The sequence below is a fragment of the Phoenix dactylifera genome, chromosome 15 (assembly GCF_009389715.1).
Source record: "Phoenix dactylifera cultivar Barhee BC4 chromosome 15, palm_55x_up_171113_PBpolish2nd_filt_p, whole genome shotgun sequence".
Classification (NCBI taxonomy): Eukaryota; Viridiplantae; Streptophyta; class Magnoliopsida; order Arecales; family Arecaceae; genus Phoenix; species Phoenix dactylifera.
Window position 1 is genome coordinate 3,700,385 of NC_052406.1, and position 23,953 is coordinate 3,724,337.

The window sequence follows — 23,953 nt, forward strand, 5'->3', positions numbered from 1 at the left end:
CCAGATCGGGTCATGGGTCAACCCGACCTATTTACAGCCTTAATCTGAACCTGATTCAGACCCTACCTAAGCCTAACTTGAACTTGAATTGGGGAGAGACCCGGGTTTATTAAAACTTTACCCTATCTAATCATATACAAATTAAGATATAAGTTTGAATTCCATGGATCTTACTTGGCCAAATCAAACTAAGTGTATATTCGATAGCCTATACAATATATAATACAAATTTTGTACTTTCATCATTCACATTTCAATAAAATTTATTATTTTTATTTTTATTTTACATTATTCATGAATATTTTTTAGGGCATGGAAGGAATTAAGCTTTCTAAATCATGCTCATTTGAAACTAGGATTTGGCCCCGATTCATAGACAATCCAAATTAGATTTAGACTCAATGTCTACCTGACCAGATCCAATTCTTAAATTGGAACGATATGGATCCAAATGTAGTCCAAACCTTCACCCTCCCCAACAAAAACAAGTCAGTCTAATGTAGGCAATACTCACATCCAACTCGACCTTGTGTTTATAATGCATCTTAACCTGTAGTGGAAGCCTAAAGTTTAGCTAGATAGAGAACACATGGCAATATCAGGGATTTGAGTAATAATGAGTGGTTCCAGCCTCGATAATGGAAAGAGGCTGAGCATTGAAGACTAATTTAACAAGACGAGCACGAACGATTAAGTGTTTAGATTTTTTACATCATGTTTCTATCAAAGTTGTAAAGAGCGGAAAAATTGATGCCACATGCTTAGAGAAGGAAGATAATTAAAATATAGACCAAGAAATGTACAGGCCGATCAATTTACCATATGGCATCATATAAGATACTCGAGGTGTAGACCGAGTCCCAAAGAGGTTATAAGTATAGATCGATTGTGAATATAGCCTACCTGAGAAGATAAATATTGATTAAAGATCTATCATTTTCTATGCTAAGATATCAACTTGATATAGGTTGAAGTAGAGTCAATTACTAAAAGACTAGAACGTGAAAAGTGGGAATAAACGGTTAGAATTGATTATAGCAACTGTCAGAAGAAAGTCGAAGAGCTGATAATAACTAGAAATGACAGATGTCAATACTAAAAATTAATAATTATCTGATGGTTAAGATGGAGATGTATAAATGTTAAAGTGTAATTCGAAAATAACCTTCGTCCAATCAATGATCAGCAGTTTTATTTTATTTTCTAGATATCTTTCTTTGCTTTTATTTTTCTTTTAGTTTACAGTTTTTAGCATAGCACTGTAATTACCGCTCTCCGTAGCAAAAATTCTTGAAGGTTAAGACGGTGAAACTCACTACTATCTATCCTTTTTAGTTCAAACACCAGTGGCATGCCCTCATATCGATCCAAACTTGTTCTCCTTTCCATTGCATCTTGAGAGGAAAAGAGAAGCAACACCAGGTAGCACCCCTAGACTAGTCATGTAGTTGGACTAATTTTGTTGAGTCTAATTGGGTCCTTTCAAGTCTAAGTAAGCTAGGCCCAATTTTAGATCTTCGCTTGGGACTAGGGGTGGCAAAAATTAACCCATCTCAAAAACCTAACTTGACATCTTTTGACAAGGTTCCGATTAGGATTTAGTCAGTTCAATTGCTCAACATATATGGTCGAGTTTATTTTGATTAGGAATTTTAATGGGTTAGGATGGGTCAATGTTGTAATCCAATTTAGATCGCGAAAGTATAGTTTATTAGAGATAATATAGTTACATTAGTTAGATCATAATCTTGGATAAGGATCTTTTGGGTGGTTGGTCTCTTCTTCTTCTTTTTTTCTTGAGAACTAGGTCAGAAAAAAGCCCAATCAAAGTTAAGATGAGGAGGGATCAAAGTTAAGTCATGTATGGGATGCATATATAGATATCTAATTTAACCTAATTTGGGCCCAACCTAACCTAAACTGTTGACACCCTACTTGAGACCGTTGTTTGATCTATGGCTACTTAGGCAGAGGCCATTTGTAGAGATTGAAAGAGCAAAAAAACAAAAAAAGAAAGAGTTATGCTTTTGAAATCAATTAATTTATTTTTGAAAAATCAATAATACATTGGATACAATCTAAATATCAATATGATCTCAAGACTAGTTAGATTCTCATGAGGATTCTCATCATCCTAAAATCTAGAGAAAATACTAGAGATACACTCGAAGAGACTACTTGGAGTCCTATAAGCAAAGCCGCATGTAACTTAAATTGCAATTATGTGCCAATCTGTTTATTTGGATGCCTGCAACTCTAATTGCACAGTAATTTTAGTTGCTTGTTGGGCTGCAACTCAAGACTTATCTTATAATAGGTCAACTAGCTATTAAAATAGCTACAAGATGAGTTGTAACCATTCAAATAATTATCTTAATAAAAAAAATTACTCTATTCTATCCCAATCAAAACCTTAGCACCCCAACCAATGTCATTGCCTCGCCTCTCTTCGATGTCCCATCTTAATCTCGACTCCTACCAAATCTCCCTAGTTGTGGCCCGCTAGACCCCTCCTTGGCCTTTCCTCTTTCACCTCCTTCCCTTCACCTCTCCTCCTTGCCCCACTCTCAAGTCCCTCCTCTTTGCTACTCTCAATGTTGCTATTGTCTCTTACCACCTACTAGAAGCCCACAACGATCTCCTTCACCTCGACCTTCATTGTAATAGCTTCCTCATCACCCACCTCCTCCACAATCTCATCGACTACCATATCCCACCCACGACACCAGTCTTCTCCTTCACCTTGGTCCCTCGCTCTAATTAGAGGTGACAATCGGCTCTGAACAAACCAAATACAGGTTGAGTCCGATATAGGATAGATCAAAAATTTATCAATTTGAACTTGATCTATTTATTAAATAGGTCAAAAATCCAACCTTGAATCTAATCATTTTATTAAACAAAAAATTCAAACTGACCTACAATAGGTTGAATCAAGTTACATGGTTAAATAGGTTAATGATTGCCACACCTAGCTCCAACTCCATCCTCTAGACTGCCCTCATCTGCAACCCTGCCCTCCTCCTCTATTATGCCTCCTCCACCACTTCCTTTGCTGCTCACCTTCTCTGCTTCTGTACCTCCATCTGCTGCCTCTAGTCCCCTAACTTGCCTTGCTCTTTCACCTTGGCTGTACTCCTCAAAGCCAGCATCAATGCTCCCTCCCTCCCCATGAGTACTTAGGGTCCTAGCAACTAGCAGCTTCAACACCAATCTCTTCGTACAAAGTAGTCTCATATTCATGAACCTCGAGTGCTCTAGCCTAACATCTGCTCACAAGATGCTTGACAAAATATTTATAGAAATGCCACATTTTGGACTTCATTGATTATCGCCTATACCAAGACCAGTGACATGGGCTTTGTCAAGGGGCTTTTTTAGAGGACCCCGGTGAAAGATATGGTGGCATGGACTGTCATGGTCTTGGGATATGGCCACCACCTCTTCTTTCCATCTTTCCTATTTCGTCTCTCTTTTCCTTACACTCTTTTTTAAACACAAGAAATGAGCTTCTTTGTAAGTAATTACTGCAACTTAAATTGCAATGTGACATAAGTTGCAATGAAACTTCAACCGTAGGGCTCCAAACAACCTTTTGAGTGAAAGCTACATCCCTGTAGCATGAGCGACGTGTGACTCCCTCTTTATGTGGTCCAGTATATAATTTATATGGAACCAGTATCTCCAGCGCGAAAGGTATGGTTCGTATTAAGAAAGTTGGTAGTTTCCATCTATGGGCGCACATAGGTTTAGCACACTCTGGTTGATTTTGGATCCTCTCAAGTATAGAGTTGAACAAGAGAGTTCTAGTTTTGCAATCATGGCCATTCATGTATTAGGTAATGATCATGATTGTGTAGATTCCGTGTAATACATAGGATAGTGCATTATATGGTACCAAGGAGTCCATGCAATCACAGGTCATCATGTGATACGTGGATAGTTGTGATTGCAAGATTTGATTTCTTGAGTTCAATGCCTCCTAGCAAGGACTTAGGTTTTGCCAGCCCTGGTTTTAGAGACATGTTTTTTTCTTTTTCTGTCGCCTATCCCTCCTTCTAGTATCTTCTTTTTAGCTTTTCTAAAGACCATTTGAAGTACTAGCTAATTGAGGGTGAAGGATTTCTCTACCAGCTTCATGGCCTTCTCTTCCCTTCCCATCTTCCCATCTCCTTCCTTTTGTAGACGATTCCATGGCATCCCTGAACCCATCCGTGGAAAGATGATCGAGGCATCAATGAATGTGATATGCCAGTCACTTAATGATGTTGAGGAGGAGATCCAACGATTATCCCTAGTGAAGAAAGCTAATGCAGCAAGCATTGATCAGCTGATGAGCATAGTGGAGACTGCTGCACTAGCAGGATTCGATGTGGAGAACTACAGGAGACGTCTAGGCCAGGTGAAGTCCATTTGCTTTATGTTGGAGAACAAGGTAAACAAGGCAGGGATGTTTCAGAAAAAAATTGGGAAACTCCATGGCATGCTAATAAAGTCGGATGATGAGCAAAAGGGGGACCCTAAAGTTTTAGAAAAGTGTTGTTCTGACTTTGAGAGTGTGGCTTCCAGCCCTTGGGAGTGCTGCTTTGATCTGAAAAAAATAGCATCCAATCCCTGGGAGTGTTTTTCCGATGCTGAGAGTGTGGGATCTTGCCCTCGAGAGATCGAGATGCAGAGGGAGAATGAAGAAGACGACAATGAGGTTACTATAGGAAGGAAAATTATGTAAACTTTTGAGAGATGTTGTGTTTTGATGGTTATGCAGCAAAGTTTACTTAATGAATAAAGCATGTTGTTCTTGTTAATTTTCTAATTCTCTTTGTCTCTTTTTTTTTAAGAAAAAATCTTATTTGTCAATTCACCTATTCTTGTCCTCTTTGAAATGTGATGGTATCTTAGAGGAAGGATGAGTGCAAGGTCATGTATGAAATCCCATTTATGGCAGTCTATCTATCATTGATGGATGTACAACCATTATGCATGCAAATCCTTTAATGCTAGAAAGTGCCATACAGGTGGCCCTTCATTAATGTGGAAGATTTCGCTCAAACAAATCTATGTGGTAGCCATTTTGATTGAAAATCCTTGTGTGCTAAAGAATAGCAGATTGGCAACTACACACAGGTTGAAACTTCTATGAATGCGATGTGAGTTAGGACCTTTGCACTTCAAAGTAAAGCTAGAAGGTGTCTTTCAATCATAACTGCCAGTGTATTATGCAATGAGCATGATTAAGAGGGTATCAGGCAATATGATGAGCCCCTCAATCTTATGTACTATGTTGGGCCCTCTCAATCACAATCATCATGCAATATATACAGGAGTGGTCATGATTGAGCTAACAAATCTCTTTAGTTCAACCTAAAATCGGAGAGGATACAAACTCAAAGGATACTCCTACATTCAAAATGGACTTGTATTAAATACTACGTGAACCGCGTCCTAGGACTTCAATCATGCTAAGTATATATTTTATGAACGCCACTTACAATGAGGGTAACATACTTAAATTTTCCAAAACATAGATAAAATCTTTGTGAGGATCCGTGCGGGCATATATTTAGTCTCATATTAGCTATGAACTGGATAAATCTTGGGTACTTATGCAGGGCCAAGAAACCCAATAATATCTTTCAACTAGCCTTTGTGGATGAGATCTTGGATTATAACAAATAGTATCAGAGTGAATCTAGCCCATAGTCTATATAGACTAGGAGACACTGCACCACGAGCCCATTGGGACTGATCACATATTGATTGTGGTGCTTGTGATTAGATTTGAATGAATTTGAACCCTTGATCTGCCGAGGACATCGGAGCTTAAACGAAAAAAGAATATGAGGATCCATGCAGATATATGTTTAGTCCCATATCGGCTACGCAGTAGATAGATCTTGAGTACTTATATAGCGCCAAGAAATCCAAATAATACCTTTTGACTTGTCTTTTTAAATGAGATTCTAGGTTGTAACAATCTATATTTGACGTGGTAAGCTGGTTTGCTTTGCCTGAATTAGGAAATATATGTTTACACTTTCTACAACAAATCTTTGTATGGTAGGTTCTTACTTAAATAAGTTTCTATGTGATATCTATCCTTGTTAGAAATCCTAATGTACTAGAGAACGGCAGATTGGCAGCCATACACAAGTTGCACTTATACACGAAGCAAACTAATAAGCATATGGTGTAAATTGCATCTTAAGACTTAAAAAATTATGCTCGAGTTTATAATGCATGAAACCCACTTACAATGGTTGTAACAAATTTCTTAATTTACTAAAATACTTCTATCAAAATGGAATTACTAAAATACATATGGAAATCCAACATGGTAAGCTACTTTTTTGGAGCAAATTAGGAGGATCAAACTACTACTTTTTGCAAAAGTTACCTGATCTATTTCAAGATATGTATTGGCTATATTTGAGAATTACTGCATATTTCGAAAAAAACTATCCAACACTTTTTAAAAAGACAAGTTAGAGAAAATTTGTAATTTATAAATAATAGTAGTCCTTGCACAAGTAAAGCCCTCTCACAGCAATTAGACCTATATATTTAGCAATGCAACTAAAGCGAGCTAAAATGTAATTTGAAGGTGGGCACACAATCAAGCTTGGTTTAGCTAATTTGGATAGAGTATTAGAAATAAATCTTCTCTTTAGTCAAGAACAATCCCCTCCCTCCTCTCCCATCATGGTTAGATAATACCAAAAATTAGTAGATTCATCCCTATTCAATAGTTGATTTTTAGATAATTTCAAAAAAAATAAACTAAATGTGGCATAGGCACCAAATATGCATTGGTTGAGGATCCTAAAACCTAAAACAATGTTGCAAAGAATGGACCCACTTAGGGCTGACTTGAATCTGGTTGAAGTTTCGTTAAATGGAAGTACAATGCATGGAGGAAAGTAAAGAAGATTAGAAGGTCTCTTGGAAAACTAACAAATTGCTAAGAAAAATGAATACAATCTTGGAGTGGTATGGCGGAGGTTCACACCCTCCAAGACCACTACCGTAAGAGCATCTGGGAAGAGACAACGAATTATACTCGACCAAGAACTGATTCAAGATGACGCACGCTTGGCCTCTAGCCTCCACCGCGGTGACAAAAGGCTGTGGTGGTTCAGGTAAGTTGAGTTTCCACAACTACTCATTCTCTCCTCCTCTCCTTTCCACTCTAGCATATAGGGTTTTCCCCTACTTTTAAATTCTTCTCCTTGGTCTCCTTTATTGGATTCTACCTTTTGTACGATGAATATATCCAAGGGATGTAACCTCTGACGAGGATTCAACGAATCCATTGTTGATGCTTGTGACTTATCTCATCTTTATTTTATGCTTAAGGTTAGAAGATGTGGGAAGTTTAGGAATGAATTGATAATTAGAAAGAGGATTTCTGGATAAAGATTGGATCACTTAAATAATTAAGGCCAGGATATTATAGAGTTCAACTCCAAGATGCCTTTTTTGAGATATTTTGCCCTACTTTCTTTTAGAAGGTGATATCTTGTTAGTGTAGAATAAAGAAATTTTTCAATAACAAAATTATGATTTTGTTGATCTTTCTTTAAAAACTAAGTTAAAGGAGTGCAAAGACCAAACTTTTTATGTTCTTCAGGTTGATTTTTTGTTTTATCAATTGTCATGATATTTATACTCAGCAATTATTATCGATTTTTTCTTCTATTCATAACCCAATTTTTATGAAGGACTCTAGATTTTATTTTCCTTTTTAAGTTTGCACACATATGGCTTGACAATAAAAGATTATGAAATCAATCGAAGCTCTCAAGAGGGAAGGAGGCTTTCCTTCCATCTGAGTTTATGTTATTCTCTTGACTGTAATTTGAAACTAAAAGGCACAAAAAAAAATTTGGAGAAAAAATTCTTAGTGGCAACATTGCGGTAAACAAGGGTGAAGAGAGAAGAAGAATATTTCTATTGGAGAGAGAGAGAGAGAGAGAGAGAGAGAGAGAGAATAACTATTGGCAAAAATCAATATTTGGGAACATATTTTTTGGTTAAAAAATAGATGAAAAATATTCTCACTAACAGTTTTTCATTCAAAATTAATTTGGACAAAAAATTAATCTGCCTCGCGCCAGGAAGGGGTCGAACCTTCGACTTTCTGCTTAGGAAACAGACGCTCTATCCACTGAGCTACAGGCGCCTCACTACATAACCGGCAATAATTATTTCCTTTTCTCTAAAAAGAGTTCTTACATCTTTCTCCCCCTTTTCCCTATTCCCTCCACCCCGTTCTACCACCGATCGGGGCAGAGCAGGGCAAAACGTAGCCGAGGTGCCGTCTCCAATCGGCGAGTTCCGCCGGCCAGAAACTATGATTCGGGCGGTGATAGTGATGAACACCCAGGGCAAGCCCCGCCTCGTCAAGTTCTACGACTTCCAGGTTCCCTTTGCCCTCTTCTAGGCTTTTCCTTCCCATTAGATTTCTTCTTCTAATTTTTCCCCTCCTTCCCTTCTCCTTTCCTTCATTCTTCTTCTCATCATTTGAATCCCAGCCGCCGGAGAAGCAGCAAGAGTTGATCCGCAGCGTCTATGGAGGTCCCGAGTCCCTTATCTATCGAATTGTTCTGTAAAAATCTCACCTTTACTCGTTTTAGGGCTTCTTTCTTCCTTAACTCGGTCTAATCCCGTCGCAGTTTTATCCGAGAGAGCAGACAACGTCAGCAACTTCGTTGAGGCAGACGCAATCTTCGGCCCGGTATGCCCGTATTATCTATTGCAGATTTTGATGTACTATGCTGTCTTTCCACTGAGTACGATCAAAAAAAGTGACTTTTTTTCTTTGTGATGATTAGTTGCATGCTAATTGCTTAAGTTTTCACTTGGTTCTAGGTTCTACATTCTCTCTTTCTCGGATTTCACTCCCTATATGTCCACAATTAGTTATCATAATTTGAACTTTTTAAACATGCAATCGGCCCCTCGTAGCCATTGAGCGAAGATACTGAGATAAAAAAAGTGGAGAGATAGATCTGTTGCAATCTATAATGTATTCATTCCTTATATTTTTTTTAAAATCGTGTATCAAAGATTGTAGAATTTGATGCAAAGAATGCTTAGGCTTGATGTAGAATTCATCTGATGATGAACCTCTTGATGCATCTGTTTGTGTACAAAAACCCATCGTTTTGTCATTAATCTGAATGATTATGACTTATCTATTATCTGCATGTTCATTGACTCATCTTATTTGCAGGGTACTCAGCTGGTGTACAAGCATTTTGCCACTTTGTATTTTGTTTTTGTGTTTGATAGTGCTGAAAATGAGCTAGCTATGCTTGACCTTATACAAGGTAAGTCAAAAGCTTTTTATGTGAAGATTGTTTAGTGCAAGTCTGTGCCTTTTGCTCTTGCATGGAACTTGAATGGCCACGAGTCGTGCATGGATTGTTGCTCTCATATTGTGCATTAAAAAGCCATATCTCGTAACTATTCCTTGTAATTTATGACTGAGCACTGATGTAGAATTTTTTAGGTCCCAATAGGATATTACCTGATTTTTTTTTTGAAGATATTGGATCTAATTAAATTGTGTGGCTTGCAGTGTTCGTTGAGACTCTGGACAGATGCTTCAAAAATGTATGTGAGCTGGACATTGTGTTCAATTTCAATAAGGTAGCGTTATTGGCTGTTGCTACCTTTCTCAGCATTTTTGGTCTGTCCATTGAGTTGTTTCATTTAGGTAGCCAGTTGACATATTTGGATACTGCCTAGATGACCGTAAAAAGATTGTCTGAGCCTCTGCATGCTTATCTAAATGAAGTGTATTAGGCTTTGAAGTGAAGTTTAAGAAAACTTGGAACAGGGAAATGGATGAAAACAAAAGTAGGAGGATTAAATTCATTTTTTCAATAAATGAATTACAAAGGCAGAATAATATGAACTAGCACTACGTGTAGCTGTAACCATCAAGCTTTGTATATTGGGCCCAGCTTTATGAATCTTCATTTTCCATTTGCTTTTATTAATGGCTATCTATATTGTTAGTGCAATTCCAACCATGTTAGCTTAGCTCTTCTACTCATCTCCCTAAATCTGTCAAGAAGATAAAGAGTACTTTTTCCTTTATGGTTCGCCCTCAGATCCTCATCCTGCATGCCCAGCATTGCACTCAGTTCTCTGTTTGTCCTCAGCTTAATTAGATTATCTAATATAGTAATTCCTAAGTCTAGTATACAACACATGTTTCTCGACATTCTCATTTTTGTTACATTTAACTTGTTTTCTTGAACCCCTGGTATTGCCTAAGTTTTTAAGGCATATGATATTGTGGAATATTTTTCATTTTTATATTTTTTTTCACTTAGATTACCAGGAATGCATTCATCACATCGCACACCATAATGTTTAATTTGTTCTTTTTAATCCTTTAAGATATATAAAATGAAAAATAGAAAGACTGAAATATCATAACAAAAGATATGCAAAGAAATCATAAGCTCAGCATACTTAAATAATTGTTGACAAAGTTATGAGGAAAGAGCATGTATAAACAAGTCATGAGGATTAGAAGATGCTTGATCCATAAACCCATTCTCATTTTTATCTCTATAATTTATGATATTATTATCACACACAAAATGCTAAATAACCAAACATAGAAATAAAACTGCATGGGAAATTCTTCAGGGGAGATAAACAAGTTCCGTTTTCATTTTGCTTGATTGACAAAGTGTAAAATGATAAAATGCATTAACTTATAGCAAAATCTTCTATATCTGACCTCCTCTTAATTTACAGAAAAGACATATCTCATTTGTTAATTGAAGTTTCCTACGCATGGTTATAGATCTTTGAAGTGTGGTTTCTGAAACTTACTTTCTACTGGAAGACTTTTAAATGACTTTGTGATTTAACCCTGGATTTCACTATGCTTGTATATCCTTTCTTATAGTCGACAGTGATGGATCTCTTTTAAAGACCCGATTGGCCTTTGTTTGGAGTTAAAGTGCAAAGTAAGCCTTTTGTTGGATGGCAACTTAAATGAAGAATCTAACTTATAATTATTGCTAGAAATGCAGCCATGTTTTGTTTTGTGTCGAGAGGATGTTTATATGTTAAGCACCTGCTCCTTTTTATAGTGGTTAGGCAAGTGAAAGCTCCAATCCCAAAGTCAATGAGTATACATTGGTTTCTAATTAGGGAAATGTCTGTTTTTTGGTAATGCTGGTAAAGTTTTCAAATAGGTTGCATTGACAAAGGGACCTTGATTCCTCAGGTGATCTTTTGGGGGGTTCCAATCGAGTGGAATAGAAGAATTCTTGATATCTTGAGAACATCTCAAAATGTTGGGCAATAAGTAATATTCAAGAGAGGAAGGCCATGGCATGAAAGGGAATATTGAGTTGTATGTTTGATAAATCTAGGAAGGACAGAGTTGAGAATGCATATGTTAGAGGAGGCGTAGGAGTTGCACTGATGAAAAAATGATTGGGATGGTATTGGCACATGCAGCAGAGACATGAGGAAACCGCTAGGGTAAAGTTGTTCTAGTCAACGATTGCTGAACCGGGCCGTACATCTCGGTTTAGGCCAAACCGGGCCGACCCGATCTCTGACCGGGTCGATTTGCTTATGGAAAATGGTTTCAGCCCCGGCCGGTACTAGACAGAATCGGGCAAAACCGGACGGGTCCATCTGGTTCGAACCAGTACCAAATCGGACTGAGCGCCGACCGGTACAGCACCCGGTACACGTTCGGCAATTCTTGTTCAAATATATGTAAAAGGATCTAGTAAATAGAGAGGTAGATAGCAAATCAGAAATATGTGAGAAAGAAGAAAATATTGCAGTAGTGTTGGAAGTCATCATTGATAAGAAAGGTTTAAAAAAAAAGATTCACTCAAGCAAACACAAACAAATTGGATCAGTTTAATGTGCATGTGAATGAAATATTTTTCAAAATTGGCATTGTAAGAAAGAATAAGGAAGATCTTGCTCTAATGCTGGAAGCAGTCATTGATAGTAATGAAGCAAATGAGGATTCACTAAAGCCATCCGAAACAGTTTGGATAAGGCGTGATGTGCATGTCAATGAAATTTCAGCAAATTTGGCATTGTAAAAGATAATATGGAAAATCTTGCACTAGTACTAGAAGTAATGATTAATAAGGATTATTAGCAAAATTCACCAAAGCCAACCCAAACAATTTGACTAAGGCTAGATGCGCATGTTTATTTAATTTGTGCAACTGACATTTTTTTTTGAGGAGTTCATCTACCCCAGCTCCTCCATTTCTTATTATTACCTCAAAGATGGCCCAGTCACTTCCCAGTGAAGCCCTTCTTATAAACTTGCTTCCAGTTTTAAGTTATCATTGCTAAAGATGGTGTCTTACATCATCCACTTTCTAAGAGTGCCAGCATAATGGTGTCTCTTTTGCTAGGGTGGTGTGAATGGATTCTAATTTTTCATAGATAATTCTTCGATTCTTACCTATGGGTTTTGGCACTTGTACACCGTTACATATATTGAGTCTTCATGACATTTCAGTTGTCTGTAATATAACGTTGTGGGAGGGAAGGGGGAGCATAATGATTTCTCAGCAAAATTAGCATAACTTTGTTATTATGGGAGAAGTGATACCATGGCTAATGTGAAAGTTGAAGTCCAGCTAACAACTGTAAGAATGTAAGATATATGAGAGCCAAAGTTGGTAAAGGGTCAAATGGAATGAACTCATGGCCTCTAAGAAAGCCTAAAAGTCTCCGCTGATATATAGGAATCTAAAAATCACAGTAATATCAATGTCAACATTAAGTCCTTTCGTAAAGTCTAGTGAATGATTTTGTTGTGAAGTGGATCAAGGAATGAAGTACCTGGTTCTTTGGTTTATGTTAGTTTTATATTCTGTTGTGCATCCAGGCCAAGCTAATTCAAAGGTTTTACAATCACTGCAGAGCACAGTGATCCACCATACATGTTTGTCATATTCCGGAGACATATAGTTTTGTGTATTAGTAGATTCTTCTGCTATTGAATTTGGCAATGTTGGTTGTTCTTTTCTTCAATGCAGTTGTTGGACCTTGCTGAGCTATAGAATGACTGTATTGGAATTTCCTCAGCTAGACCATGCTCTTATTTTCTATGATGAAATTGGCAGTTGAGCATATTATATTAGATTCTGTTACTAATGAAGCTTATACATACATATCCTGATTCGTTTTATTTGGGAGTTTCATTATATACGTTTTATGCAGATGCATATGCTTTTAGACGAAATTATATTTGGAGGCCAAGTGTTGGAAACTAGTTCTGAGCAAGTGCTGAAGGCCGTTGAGGAGATTTCCAAGTTAGAGAAATCTTCAAGTGCAATCAGTCTTGTTCCCAAGTCTGTTTCAGCAAGATTTGGCCGCTAGTTTTTACATGTGCAGAATAGAGTCCTAAGACATTAATGCAGGTTCCTTTTGTGGCTTGGTTATTGGATCGCATGTGGGCTTGCTTGTACCACTTAATCAAGTTGCTTTGGAGTGTAGACAATGTTATCTGATGTCGGTGCACTAGCTCCATTGCTGAGATAAAATTCTCTTAATTCTTTGTTGCTGAGTAAAACAGTGAAGATATGTCTGACTTTACTAATGGCAGAAATTTGATTTCCATTATGTTTGCACCCATCAAAGTTTGGTATAACTAGCAACCTGTTACCTTATCACTCTACCTAGGTTAAAGTCCAGGTCTGAGAAGACAAGACTAGTGCTCGCAGCATCAGGGTATAAAGTTAACAGGGCTGAAGCAAGAGAGTGGATGATCTACAGAATTGAATCCTATCGAACCGGAACCTCACCTCTCACCGGCAAGGGATTGTACCTTCCTGATCGAACTTCGACGTTGGTGCTCTTTTGCTAATATAACATACAAAATTACTGGTTGACAATAGATGCACCAAATATTTGCTACACCTTTCTTATATCCAGTTGTTTCTTCAGTAGCCGGTTCATTGAAGCATTCTCTCAAAGTACATGATTAAATTAAAAAGATGATGTGGATGAAGGATCTCCGGCTCGCACTTTTTCACTTTGTTTTGCAGCAAGTCTCTTCTCCTTGCTTTAACGAGGCGCTGCATGCGTTCTGTATGATCTTCTTCTAGTCAAATGGTGAAAATATAACGATGCAGATAGAATGGGTGATGGGAGCACCCTTTTAATCTTCTGTGAAACCTTTTCCTTCAGGATTCTGTGGTGTTGCGATCGAGGATTGTTAAGAGTGTTTTTATCAAGCAAAGACGAGGCGCTGAGTCAACATCACTGGGGTACCAAAGGAAACAGGAGCAGCAGTTTATATAATGGAATTATGTCCACAGAAAGAAAAGAATGTAATTCTAACGACTGTTCTGTACTTGATAGAAAAGAAATACCTTAGATTTTGTATTTGTTCGTTTTGTTGGAAAAATTGGAGAAGGTCATGGTTATGCTTTCAAAAATGATGAGCTTTTAGTTTCTCATTTACTTCTAGAAAATCAGAAGCCAGGTGTCCAGATTTTTTATATGAAAACAGAGAAACTCTCCATTCATCCATGGTCTGGTAGTCAGAACATTGGACTCTGAATTCAGTAACCTGAGTTTAAATCTCCGTGGGACCTTTGCTCTCCTTCTCTTTTTCATCCCTGTAAATGTTTTGGTCAGTAACCCAAGTCATCATATGGCCACATATCTGAGTAAAGGTTCAATAAAAAAAAATACATGTGATTGCAGGAGGAAGAAGGATGTAATGTGAAACCCAGTCATTCAATTTACAATACCCAGAAAGACCACCAATGAAGGATGGATTACACGGGAAAAAATTGCAGCTTGATGCTTTCCAGGGGGGAAAAGGACAGGTATAACTAAACAAACTGTAAGCAATGAACCATCGGCACATCTATCACTGTCACCAACAATGGGCGCACGGATAACTGCAGACTTGCCCTGGGCCACCACCATGGAAGCCTCCTTGCCCACCAAGTAATTTCATATACCAATGCAAAGAGAAAGAATTGGTCTCAATGCAAGGCATCAACCTCACTCCATTTTGATGCTTGCAGGATAATGGACTTCAGATCAGATGCCGACATGCAGGCACTCGAATGGGGAGCCTGCCAAAAATTATTACATAAAGAATCACAAATAAAACCATCATCTTCAATCCTCGGTGTCGCGAGCCCCAGACGGTTCTGGGAAGATCTCCTTTGATGGTCTCCTGTGGGAGAATGAGTTATCCCCACCACCGCTCCCTTGAGACCTCGATGTACCTGAACGTTTTAATACCTGGTCCTCCTTCGGCGGGCCAACATCAGAGCCTTGGCGCCAACTTCCGAACAAAGCAGCATTCCATGAGCCCCTTGAGGAAGTAGCCCTCAGCCTGGCTGAGCCAGAATTGTTCTCCTCCCTTACCACCTTCAGAGGGTTCTCCAGTGCTTTTAGGATGTATCTCATGAGTGGACGTTTGGAGGGTTTTGGGTTCAGGCAGGACTTTGCCACAATAGCAATTGCCCAGACTTCCTCCAAGTGGTCCTCATCCACGATGAGAGATGGATCCACAATTTTCGTGACAAGCTCCTTCTCGTAGATGTTGATGTAACGCAATGCATGCTCAATCCACTCATTTGTTGCAGCATCGTTTGACCCACTAATGCCGAGCTTACCGGTGACTAGCTCAAGTAATACCTTTCCCACACAGTATACATCGTAGGCACATGTTGCGGTAGAAGAGCCTGCACAAAATGATCAGTCGATTTTTGCGGACACTGAAAAAGGAAATAAGCTGAATAAAAGTTTAAAAAATAACAAAAAGGGAATTTCAGTAAGTTTGCGCACCAGAAATGCCTTGTTCAGATGTCCTGCACATCACGGACAAAAAGGAAACACTGTTAGAACATTACAGGCCACTTAATGTTATATGTATAACTAATAATAATGGCTAAGGTATTCAGCACCATTGCAGACCTGACTTTGCAATTGATACCATATATTACCAAGAAAACTTCCAGCATACATACTTAAACTAGCATGATATTGACAACTCGACATGAACCATTTCATATTAGCCATCATCAGAGAGTATAATTTAAGGTTTGATCCAGGCATTGTAAATCAAGTAACCCTTCGCTGGTGCAGGTGTAAAAAGGCCATAACAGAAGTTGGAGGTGAGTTAGACAAGATTGGGCCAAAAAGCTAATACCAAAAAATGAGCAAGTCAATTCGAGAAATACCAGCTAAAGCAGAGTGCATGGAAGGTTGTTGAGGATTTCACATCATCTCTTTAAGAGCTTGCAGATCATGTATTGGGTCAAACTTTTCATAGCAAGATTTTATATTTCTAAAATAGCTATCAGCAAGATTGCATCTCCTGTGGTTTATAAATACACTCATTATTTTCCTCATCCGTATCAATTAATATACACACTTTCTAGCCAAGATCCAAATATTCCAAAGTGGCATTCTCTCTCTAGGACAAGCTTAAATGTTCACATTTTGCACTCATTAACATGAAGAATATCTTTTTGTATATCTAACTCTGCGTCATCACAACAAGTTGTTTCTAGGAGATATCAGTCCAAGTTCGCAAGATATTCTCCTTCTCTGCCCCCCCCCCCTCTCTCTTTCGAAAAAAAAAACTTAATTCTTCACACTTAAAACTCATTTGTAATGATAACCGGAATGATATCTTTTTGTACATCCAACTCTCTGTCATTGTTCTCTCTCTATCTCTATGGCTATATGGGGCACGAGTTTAATTCTTCACATTTCACACTCATTTGATATGATAACATTAAGAATACTTTTTCATTTGATATGATAACATGAACAATATCGTTTTGTATATCCAACCGTGTCATTGCGCTCTCTCTCTCTCTCTCTCTCTCTCTCTCTCTCTCTCTCTCTCTCTCTCTTTCCGTGGGACAAGCTTAATTCTTCACATTCATTTGACATGACAACATCAAGAATATATTTGTGGACATTCGAGTCATCGCAACATATTGTTTCCAGGAGATATTAATCAAAGTCTACAAGACACATACTCGCTTGCTCTCTTTTTGTGGGACAACCTTAATTTTTCACACTTCACACTTCACACTCATTTGACATGATAACATGAACACTATCTATTACATGAGCCACTATCTATTTGTACATCCAACTCTGTGTCTTTACAACAAGTTGTTTCCAGGATACATACTAGTCCAAAAATCCAAGATAATACTCATATATTTCGGCAGAAATGTCTATAATTAACTGATAAAAAAATTAGCATTCCCACCATCCCCCTCCCCCTCCGCCCCCCCAAACCAAAAAAAAAAATCTAATTCTAGTATGCATATTTCAATACAATAAATACAAGGTTGGATTGCAATAGTATCAATCTTATAAACAAAACCAATCTACAAGAATGAATTATAATTACTTGCAATAGAATATTGTTTATTCAATTTGTCTTAATTGTTTATAAGTTAATGCGAGCAAACATTAGTGGAAGCCTGTATCAAAGCATTAAGAATGCTGGATATCAGAAAACATATGATCAAATGATGGATAATTAAGGTCTGAATAGCTATAGCAAGATACAAAATAAAATGAAACAGTCACGAAGATGCAAAATGACATAAAGATAAACCAGCTAAGGAATACTAGCTTGCTTTCCCAGATATTGCAAACATACAGTATGAACTTGATCAGCAAAGAAATATCAGAACAGACACTTACTGTGAGAATCTCAATATCCTGGTGATGACATTTTGATGGCCTTCCCCTTCTTGAGTGCATACCTCACTCAAACTTCCAAGCCGCACTTCAAACTTATCATCAAGAAGGATACTGCTTGCCTGAACATCTCTGCAACCACATAAGAACCTCAGTTGGTCATCACTAGACAAGTTTGCCCCTTTTACTGCTACAACAACTTGGTCAAAATTGGCTCCCATGATGCAGGTAGCATTTTAATGGTCCAATAAATCGAATTGGCCAAATAGTGGCAGGAAAGTTGCTTGCTAATTATGCTATAGGACTTTGATGCTAAAATACTTTTTAAGGAAAATGGAGCTGTTAAGATAAATTATAGGTTCAAATCAAGTTAGCTTAAAGATTGCTACAGGTCAGTAGTAACTTGATGTAACCCACAATAAATGTGACCAAGCAATATACCCGAATAATGTGGTCTCAAACAGAATGGACTTAGTAAGTGAGATTTGAAAGAAATTTCTCTTTTTTCCTAGCAGCAGGTAAGAAATTGTCCAAGAAATTTCAAAATGCAGTGATTCATTTTACAAATTGTAGATCCTTATTACATAATTTAAACAGCAATATCTCTCAATCTCAAAGGTTATTTATACTATGAGCGTGAAACTCTAGATGCCAAATGTATAAAGCCTATTAGGTCAAAGAAGGAAACCATATATCCTTGATCTAAACATTTTCTAATTTATCTGCCGCAAACTTCAACTAATTGGATAACCAAGACCATGACCATCCAGCCTTGTTTCAACTATTTGGACTCGGCTTATGGATCCTCATATTCCAGCCATTCCTATTTAGGGCACAGAAAAGCTATCCTTTTAAAAAGATAACAACCAAATATACAGACATATATATACATATGGAAATATAATAATTCATTCGAATCTCAATGATCAAACCAATAAGCATAGAAAATATAATATCTTTTTATAAGAAAACAAGATTATAAGGGCCAGACATGACCTAAACTCTTAAATTTGAAGGAAAAATACACCTCTTTCAAACTAAATTAGAAGATCTCTCACCCTCTCTCTTTGTGTTTCTCTAGCTCTTTTAACCCAATACAGTTCATGATATAAAAGAGATTTTGAGTTGGATTGCCTAGTAATAATAACAAATCTACTTTATTCCCAAAATGATTCCCACCAAGGATTCCAAAGATATCTCTAGTCAAATTGTCAAGACAATGTTAGGCAATTTCCTAAAGAGTCTCCTGCCCCACTACAAATTTCCTGTCCATTTTAGGTTGTTGAGAAAGTTATACTATCTTTGTTCTTCCTCTTTTCATTCATGAGAGGTAGAACTCTTGATGATAAGAAAGAGAGCATGCATATTCAACCAAGGGGTAAGATAAGAGACAACATCAAGACAATAGAACGATGTACTTAGCTTTATGGAGCCTAAGTTCAAGATAGAAGAAACTATAAGGATGTAGAATGGAAAATGATTTTTACCGAAAATTGTAAGATTAGTTGCAACCAAGCAATATAATTAAGGGCTAAAATATTTATGTAATTAAAAATATTGAGGTGACATGTGAAAGTTGACTATTTATAAGAACAAATAAAGTTTTTGAGTGGCACACTGAACAAACACAAAGATTTGCACAATATTATTTTGATTAATGCCAACAATGACACATAATATCAGTGTATAGACCTATGAAAGTTAAGAGAGAGGAAAATGTGTGCTTGGTGTTGCTTCTGCTTCTTACAAAGTTCTCACACAAGGAGAAGCCAGAAGCAAGATGATCTAGCTTCTGCCAGCAACACTTTTTTAACTTCTTGTAAACCACTTGCCAGATATGTTACAAAACACTTATATTTTCTAAGAAGCACTTTTTTGGCTTGAGAAATTACAAAAGTACCTTTCTTAAGCAACACCAAACACGTTCTGAAAAGAAGACAACTTGGCAAAGAATGGTCAAGAGCCAATACTAAAATACAAGTTTTCTAAAAGAAAAAAGAAGGCTTAAAAATTTTAATATGGAATAGAGACATGCCAGTGGATATAAACTATCAGTTAGCAGGATAACAGAATGAACCGCATACCTAGAAGGCCAAAGGATGATATTAGAGGCTAAAATCAAAGATATTCAAGGGATCCGACACAATTAGATGAATTAACCAAAAGATGTACTGCACTAGCAAGCAAGAATCGCAAGGGCACAATAAAACCATGTATTGGACACTTGATTAGCACCAGAGGACCTCAAACTCTTTTGAGGTTTCAAAATGAGAAAAATGGAGTTCAAGGTACGATCCATCAAGACAAAAGAGAATTTATTAACTATAAGGAGGTAGAATGCATATGCTGACCATCAAATTCCAAAATATAATAGAGAATAGACAATGGGCACCAAAATACTCAGACACCAATACCAAGAAGTAGCATCCAATCAGAAGAAGTCCCTTAGAAAGGATTCAGGAAGAGTTCAGAAGAAAGTCTAGAAAGTTTGAACTACCTATTCTTGGATTTATCTGTTGTTCGATAAAACCAGATTATACAATAAAAACAGAAAATGCCATTGATAAGAATAGATTGAATAAAATGTTGATGTAAGCAAATTAGCATTTGGGCATTAGTTGATGTAAGCAAAATAGCATTTGTGGCATATAAGTTTTTGAGATGATCATGTTGCTACTGGATAAAGGGAGTAACAGAATAAAGGCTACTTTCACCATATGCACCACTGACAAGTTTGTCAAGTTGCTACTAACGTTGTGATACTTGTTCATCTAAAAGAATAATCTAAGTAAAATGATTGCTATTACTACAACAATGTGGAAGCAATACCTATGAACCAGAGGTGGGGTACACTCATGATGCAGATAACACAAAGCTTCAGCCACCCCTATTGCAATCTTCAATCTCTTAATCCAATCCAATGACTGCAGCCCTTCTTCTTCCTGCCCGGACTTTGTATGCAGTGCATTTGATAGGTCACCATTAGGTACATATTTGTATACGAGGAGCTTCTCATTCTCATTATCCAAACAGTGCCCCAGGAATGGCACCAGCCTCTCATGCAAACCTCTGGCAAACAAATCCAGTTCCATGGCATAAGCTTCTTTCCCGACCGTCCGCATGTTGATCCTCTTCACCACCACAGGAATGGCATTCTCCAAAACACCATGGTAGAGATCCCCTGAGTGCCCATGTTTGATAAGGTTCACATCGCTGAAGTCTGCAGTCGCCCGAACCAACTGCTCATAGGTGTAGGCCTCCCCCACAGCTGACAAATTCACGGAGACCGCAGAAGGCTGCGCTCCAGAAGGGACTGCAGTCCCACTGCTCTCCCTCTGTTCACCTTCCCGGGCTCCACATTTCATCACGCACAGCACGATCACAAGGACCAAAATGACAATTAACAAAAGCCCCCCGAGAGCCCCTATCAAAATATACTTCCAATTTCTGTTGCTCTTCCCACCAGAAGAGCTGGCTGGTGCCGGAGCAATATTCGGGGCCTCCGAGCCATCATAAGACAGCCCTCTCTGCAAATAAAACTCCTCACAATCAGTTGGACTCCTCTGATTCGAGGCATTTTGGAAGCAATTCAATCCAAAAGACACATTTTTGCTGCTACGATCAACAGGCAATGCACCTTGGAAGTAATTAGCGGAGATATTGACCACACTGAACCTTGCGAAAACGACGTCAAACCCAGCAGAAATTGACCCGTACAAAAGATTGTTCGAGAGATTGAACACAGCACTACTGGCATTGGCATTGGCGATGGCAGGCACGAGGTCCGGGAGCGTACCGGTGAGGTTGTTATTGGCAACATCAAGAACCTGCAGCTCGGACAATGACCACAGAGAGTCCGGCAAGGCGCCCGAGAAGTTGTTGTGGCTCAGCGTGACGGACCGGAGCCGGGAGAGACCGGAGAGCAGGCTACTGGCGAGGAGGCCGGAGAGGGAGTTGTTGCCCAAGTTCAAATTTTGGAGGCTCCTGAGGTTCTTGAGATCGTCGGGGAGGGCACCAGCTAGGGAATTGAAGCTGAGATCGAGGGCGGTCAGCGAGGAGAGGTCGCCAAGCTGGGCCGGGACAGACCCGGTGAGGCTGTTGTTGGAGAGCATCAGTGTATTGAGCTTCGGAAGGGTGCCGAGAGCGAGAGGGATCGAGCCGCTGAGAAAATTGGAGGAGAGGTCGAGGTAGGAGAGGTTGGCGAGGGAGGCGAGGGAGGGCGGTATGGCGCCGAAGAGCGAGTTGCGGGAGAGGTCGAGGATCGAGAGGTTGCCGAGCTGGCCGAGGGTCGACGGGATGTTCCCGGTGATGTTGTTGCCGGCGAGGGACAGCACGGCGAGACCGGTGGCGCCGCCGAGGGAGTTGGGGATGGGGCCGGAGACGGCGGCGGCAGAGAGGTCGAGGGCGGAGAACCCCGGCGGGAGGCGGCGGCCGAGCCAGTCCGGGATGGGGCCGGGGAGGGCGAACCTGGTCGCGTTGAAGGACTCGAGCCGGGAGAGGTTCTGGAGCCCGTCGACGGCGAACCGGGGGTTGAGGCGGCCGAGCCGGGTGCGGCGGAGGCCGGAGATGTTTAAGGAGACGACCCGGCCGGCGCGGCACCCGACTCCAGTCCAGGCCGAGCACGGGTCGGTCCGGCGGGGCCAGTCCCGGGCCCGAAGCCCGAGCGAGGCCCTCAAGCTATATAACCCAGCGAGATCGGCCGCCGACGTTAGGTTCTGACCTAATGCCGGCGAGAAGAGCCCGGCCGCGAGCAAGATAAGCACTAACGGGGCTAACGGCGAGGGCATGACGGCTAAGCGGACGGTGATCTCGGGCGCATCAACTCTTGGTGGTGGACCAATGGTATAGTGTGCGTCATCGTCGTCCGGTGTTCCCCTTTCTTCGTCTCCTTGCCTGCCGCTTCATTGCGCCGGCTGTTGACGGACTACCTTCCATCTTAGTTGCCCTCTTCCCTTCTTTTCCTATTTTCGGGAAAATACTCAAAAATAAGAAAGAAAAAATGGAAGGAAATAATAAGGTGGGGATTGCCTCGCTTTTACCACAGCGACTCCCACTCAAAATGCCGGTATTAATGCCCAAAAGAAGATCCCAACCGCCTCTCTTCTGCTCTCCACTCTCACCAAATTTTTTCTTTATTTTTAAAAATTGTTACTCTCTAAATAACAATTTCTAATAATTTCTAGTAGCCGGAGGGGGTGAGGATGAACCGGGACTGGCCGGTCGCCGGAAGGGAGTGCAGAGAGAATTCAGATTTGGAGAAAGGAGGGAGGGGGTTGACTCGACCGGATAACCGGGAGCGACAGCCCGGAGGTGAGCTGGGAGAATTAATTAACAGCTTCCCTTTCCATTATTTTTTTTTCCCTTCGCGTCAAATCTATCAGCCGGTGTTGAAGATATTCCATAAAAGGAGGGAGGGAAGGATGAGAGGGAGGGCCAGAGGCTTTTAAATCGTTTGGCTACCCTTTTTGGTTCTTGATGAAAATAACCCTACCTTAATCGTGGAATTACTGCAAATGCCACTTGAAGTGGTTATTGAGGACTCGAGAAGAGGATGGCACTTTTGGGAGGTTTTAGGAGAAAGATGGGGTAATCTATTCTCGATCCTGGGTCAACGGCTCTGTAGTCGTCCAAGGGCCCTTGGCAGCGCCGTACAGAGAAAGAAAGAGGAGAGGGAGAGAGAAAGAGGAGGTAAGGGAGATGGGATGACGTGCCGAGACTGGTGCCGGAGAAATTATTACATGGACCAGGTCCAGTGGACCAGTCCCATGGCCCTCTCGGTAGATCTGCAACGGTACTACATATGATTTCATACTTGAACTGATCGAAACAGACCATTTCAATCCTGAAGCATTTGTACGGTGGATAACAGGTGTCCCTCGTCCGGCCACCAAGGTCGTGGCCCCCGGAGAACTTGAACTCCATTCAAATTGTCCCAATTCGAAATGCGTAAACGTCCATTAAATCAAAGAACCGCATGCTCCACATCCGGATGGCTATGTATGAATATACTTTTCTTTCATCAGTACTGAGATGACGCTGGGGTGATGTACTTATATATGAATGGCTAGTAAAATTTTTTACGAGTTCGAAAGAGCACGCAGATACTTGCAACCAGCATCGAACATTCTCTAATGAAAAATGAGCTCAATGAGAACTGCTATATGGATGGGGTTCTGCCTCTCCCCCCCCCCCCCCCCCCCCCCCCCCCCCCCCCCCCCCCCCATCACATACCACGTCCTTC

At 39.7% G+C, this 23,953-nt stretch overlaps 2 protein-coding genes and 1 non-coding gene across 3 annotated transcripts; 1 reads left to right on the top strand and 2 right to left on the bottom strand.

Annotated features, from left to right (window-relative positions):
- Positions 1-8,106: 8,106 nt before the first annotated feature.
- Positions 8,107-8,179, bottom strand: TRNAR-CCU. Its single transcript has one exon. It is a non-coding gene; the product is annotated as a tRNA-Arg (tRNA).
- Positions 8,180-8,255: 76 nt separating this feature from the next.
- Positions 8,256-13,648, top strand: LOC103704245 (AP-3 complex subunit sigma). Its single transcript, XM_008787460.3, has 6 exons — positions 8,256-8,419; positions 8,532-8,574; positions 8,673-8,734; positions 9,233-9,329; positions 9,581-9,651; positions 13,237-13,648. Exons 1-6 carry the CDS (start codon positions 8,351-8,353, stop codon positions 13,393-13,395), a joined length of 501 nt encoding a protein of 166 aa, XP_008785682.1. The 5' UTR covers positions 8,256-8,350; the 3' UTR covers positions 13,396-13,648.
- A 1,043-nt stretch (positions 13,649-14,691) lies between these two features.
- LOC103704246 (probable LRR receptor-like serine/threonine-protein kinase At2g16250) lies at positions 14,692-23,106 on the bottom strand. Its single transcript, XM_008787461.4, has 4 exons — positions 20,542-23,106; positions 17,716-17,844; positions 15,829-15,851; positions 14,692-15,725 (listed from the first exon to the last, which is right to left on the bottom strand). Exons 1-4 carry the CDS (start codon positions 22,497-22,499, stop codon positions 15,154-15,156), a joined length of 2,682 nt encoding a protein of 893 aa, XP_008785683.1. The 5' UTR covers positions 22,500-23,106; the 3' UTR covers positions 14,692-15,153.
- Between the last annotated feature and the right edge of the window lie 847 nt (positions 23,107-23,953).

Excerpts from the sequence above, each read along its gene's own strand:
- LOC103704246 (XM_008787461.4), bottom strand. The coding sequence starts at position 22,499 with ATGCCCTCGCCGTTAGCCCCGTTAGTGCTTATCTTGCTCGCGGCCGGG. Across the intron at positions 15,852-17,715 it reads AGGATATTGAGATTCTCACA|GACATCTGAACAAGGCATTT; the intron begins GTAAGTGTCTGT and ends CGTGATGTGCAG. Across the intron at positions 15,726-15,828 it reads ATCTGAACAAGGCATTTCTG|GCTCTTCTACCGCAACATGT; the intron begins GTGCGCAAACTT and ends CATTTTGTGCAG.
- LOC103704245 (XM_008787460.3), top strand. The coding sequence starts at position 8,351 with ATGATTCGGGCGGTGATAGTGATGAACACCCAGGGCAAGCCCCGCCTC. Across the intron at positions 9,330-9,580 it reads TATGCTTGACCTTATACAAG|TGTTCGTTGAGACTCTGGAC; the intron begins GTAAGTCAAAAG and ends TGTGGCTTGCAG. Across the intron at positions 9,652-13,236 it reads TTGTGTTCAATTTCAATAAG|ATGCATATGCTTTTAGACGA; the intron begins GTAGCGTTATTG and ends CGTTTTATGCAG.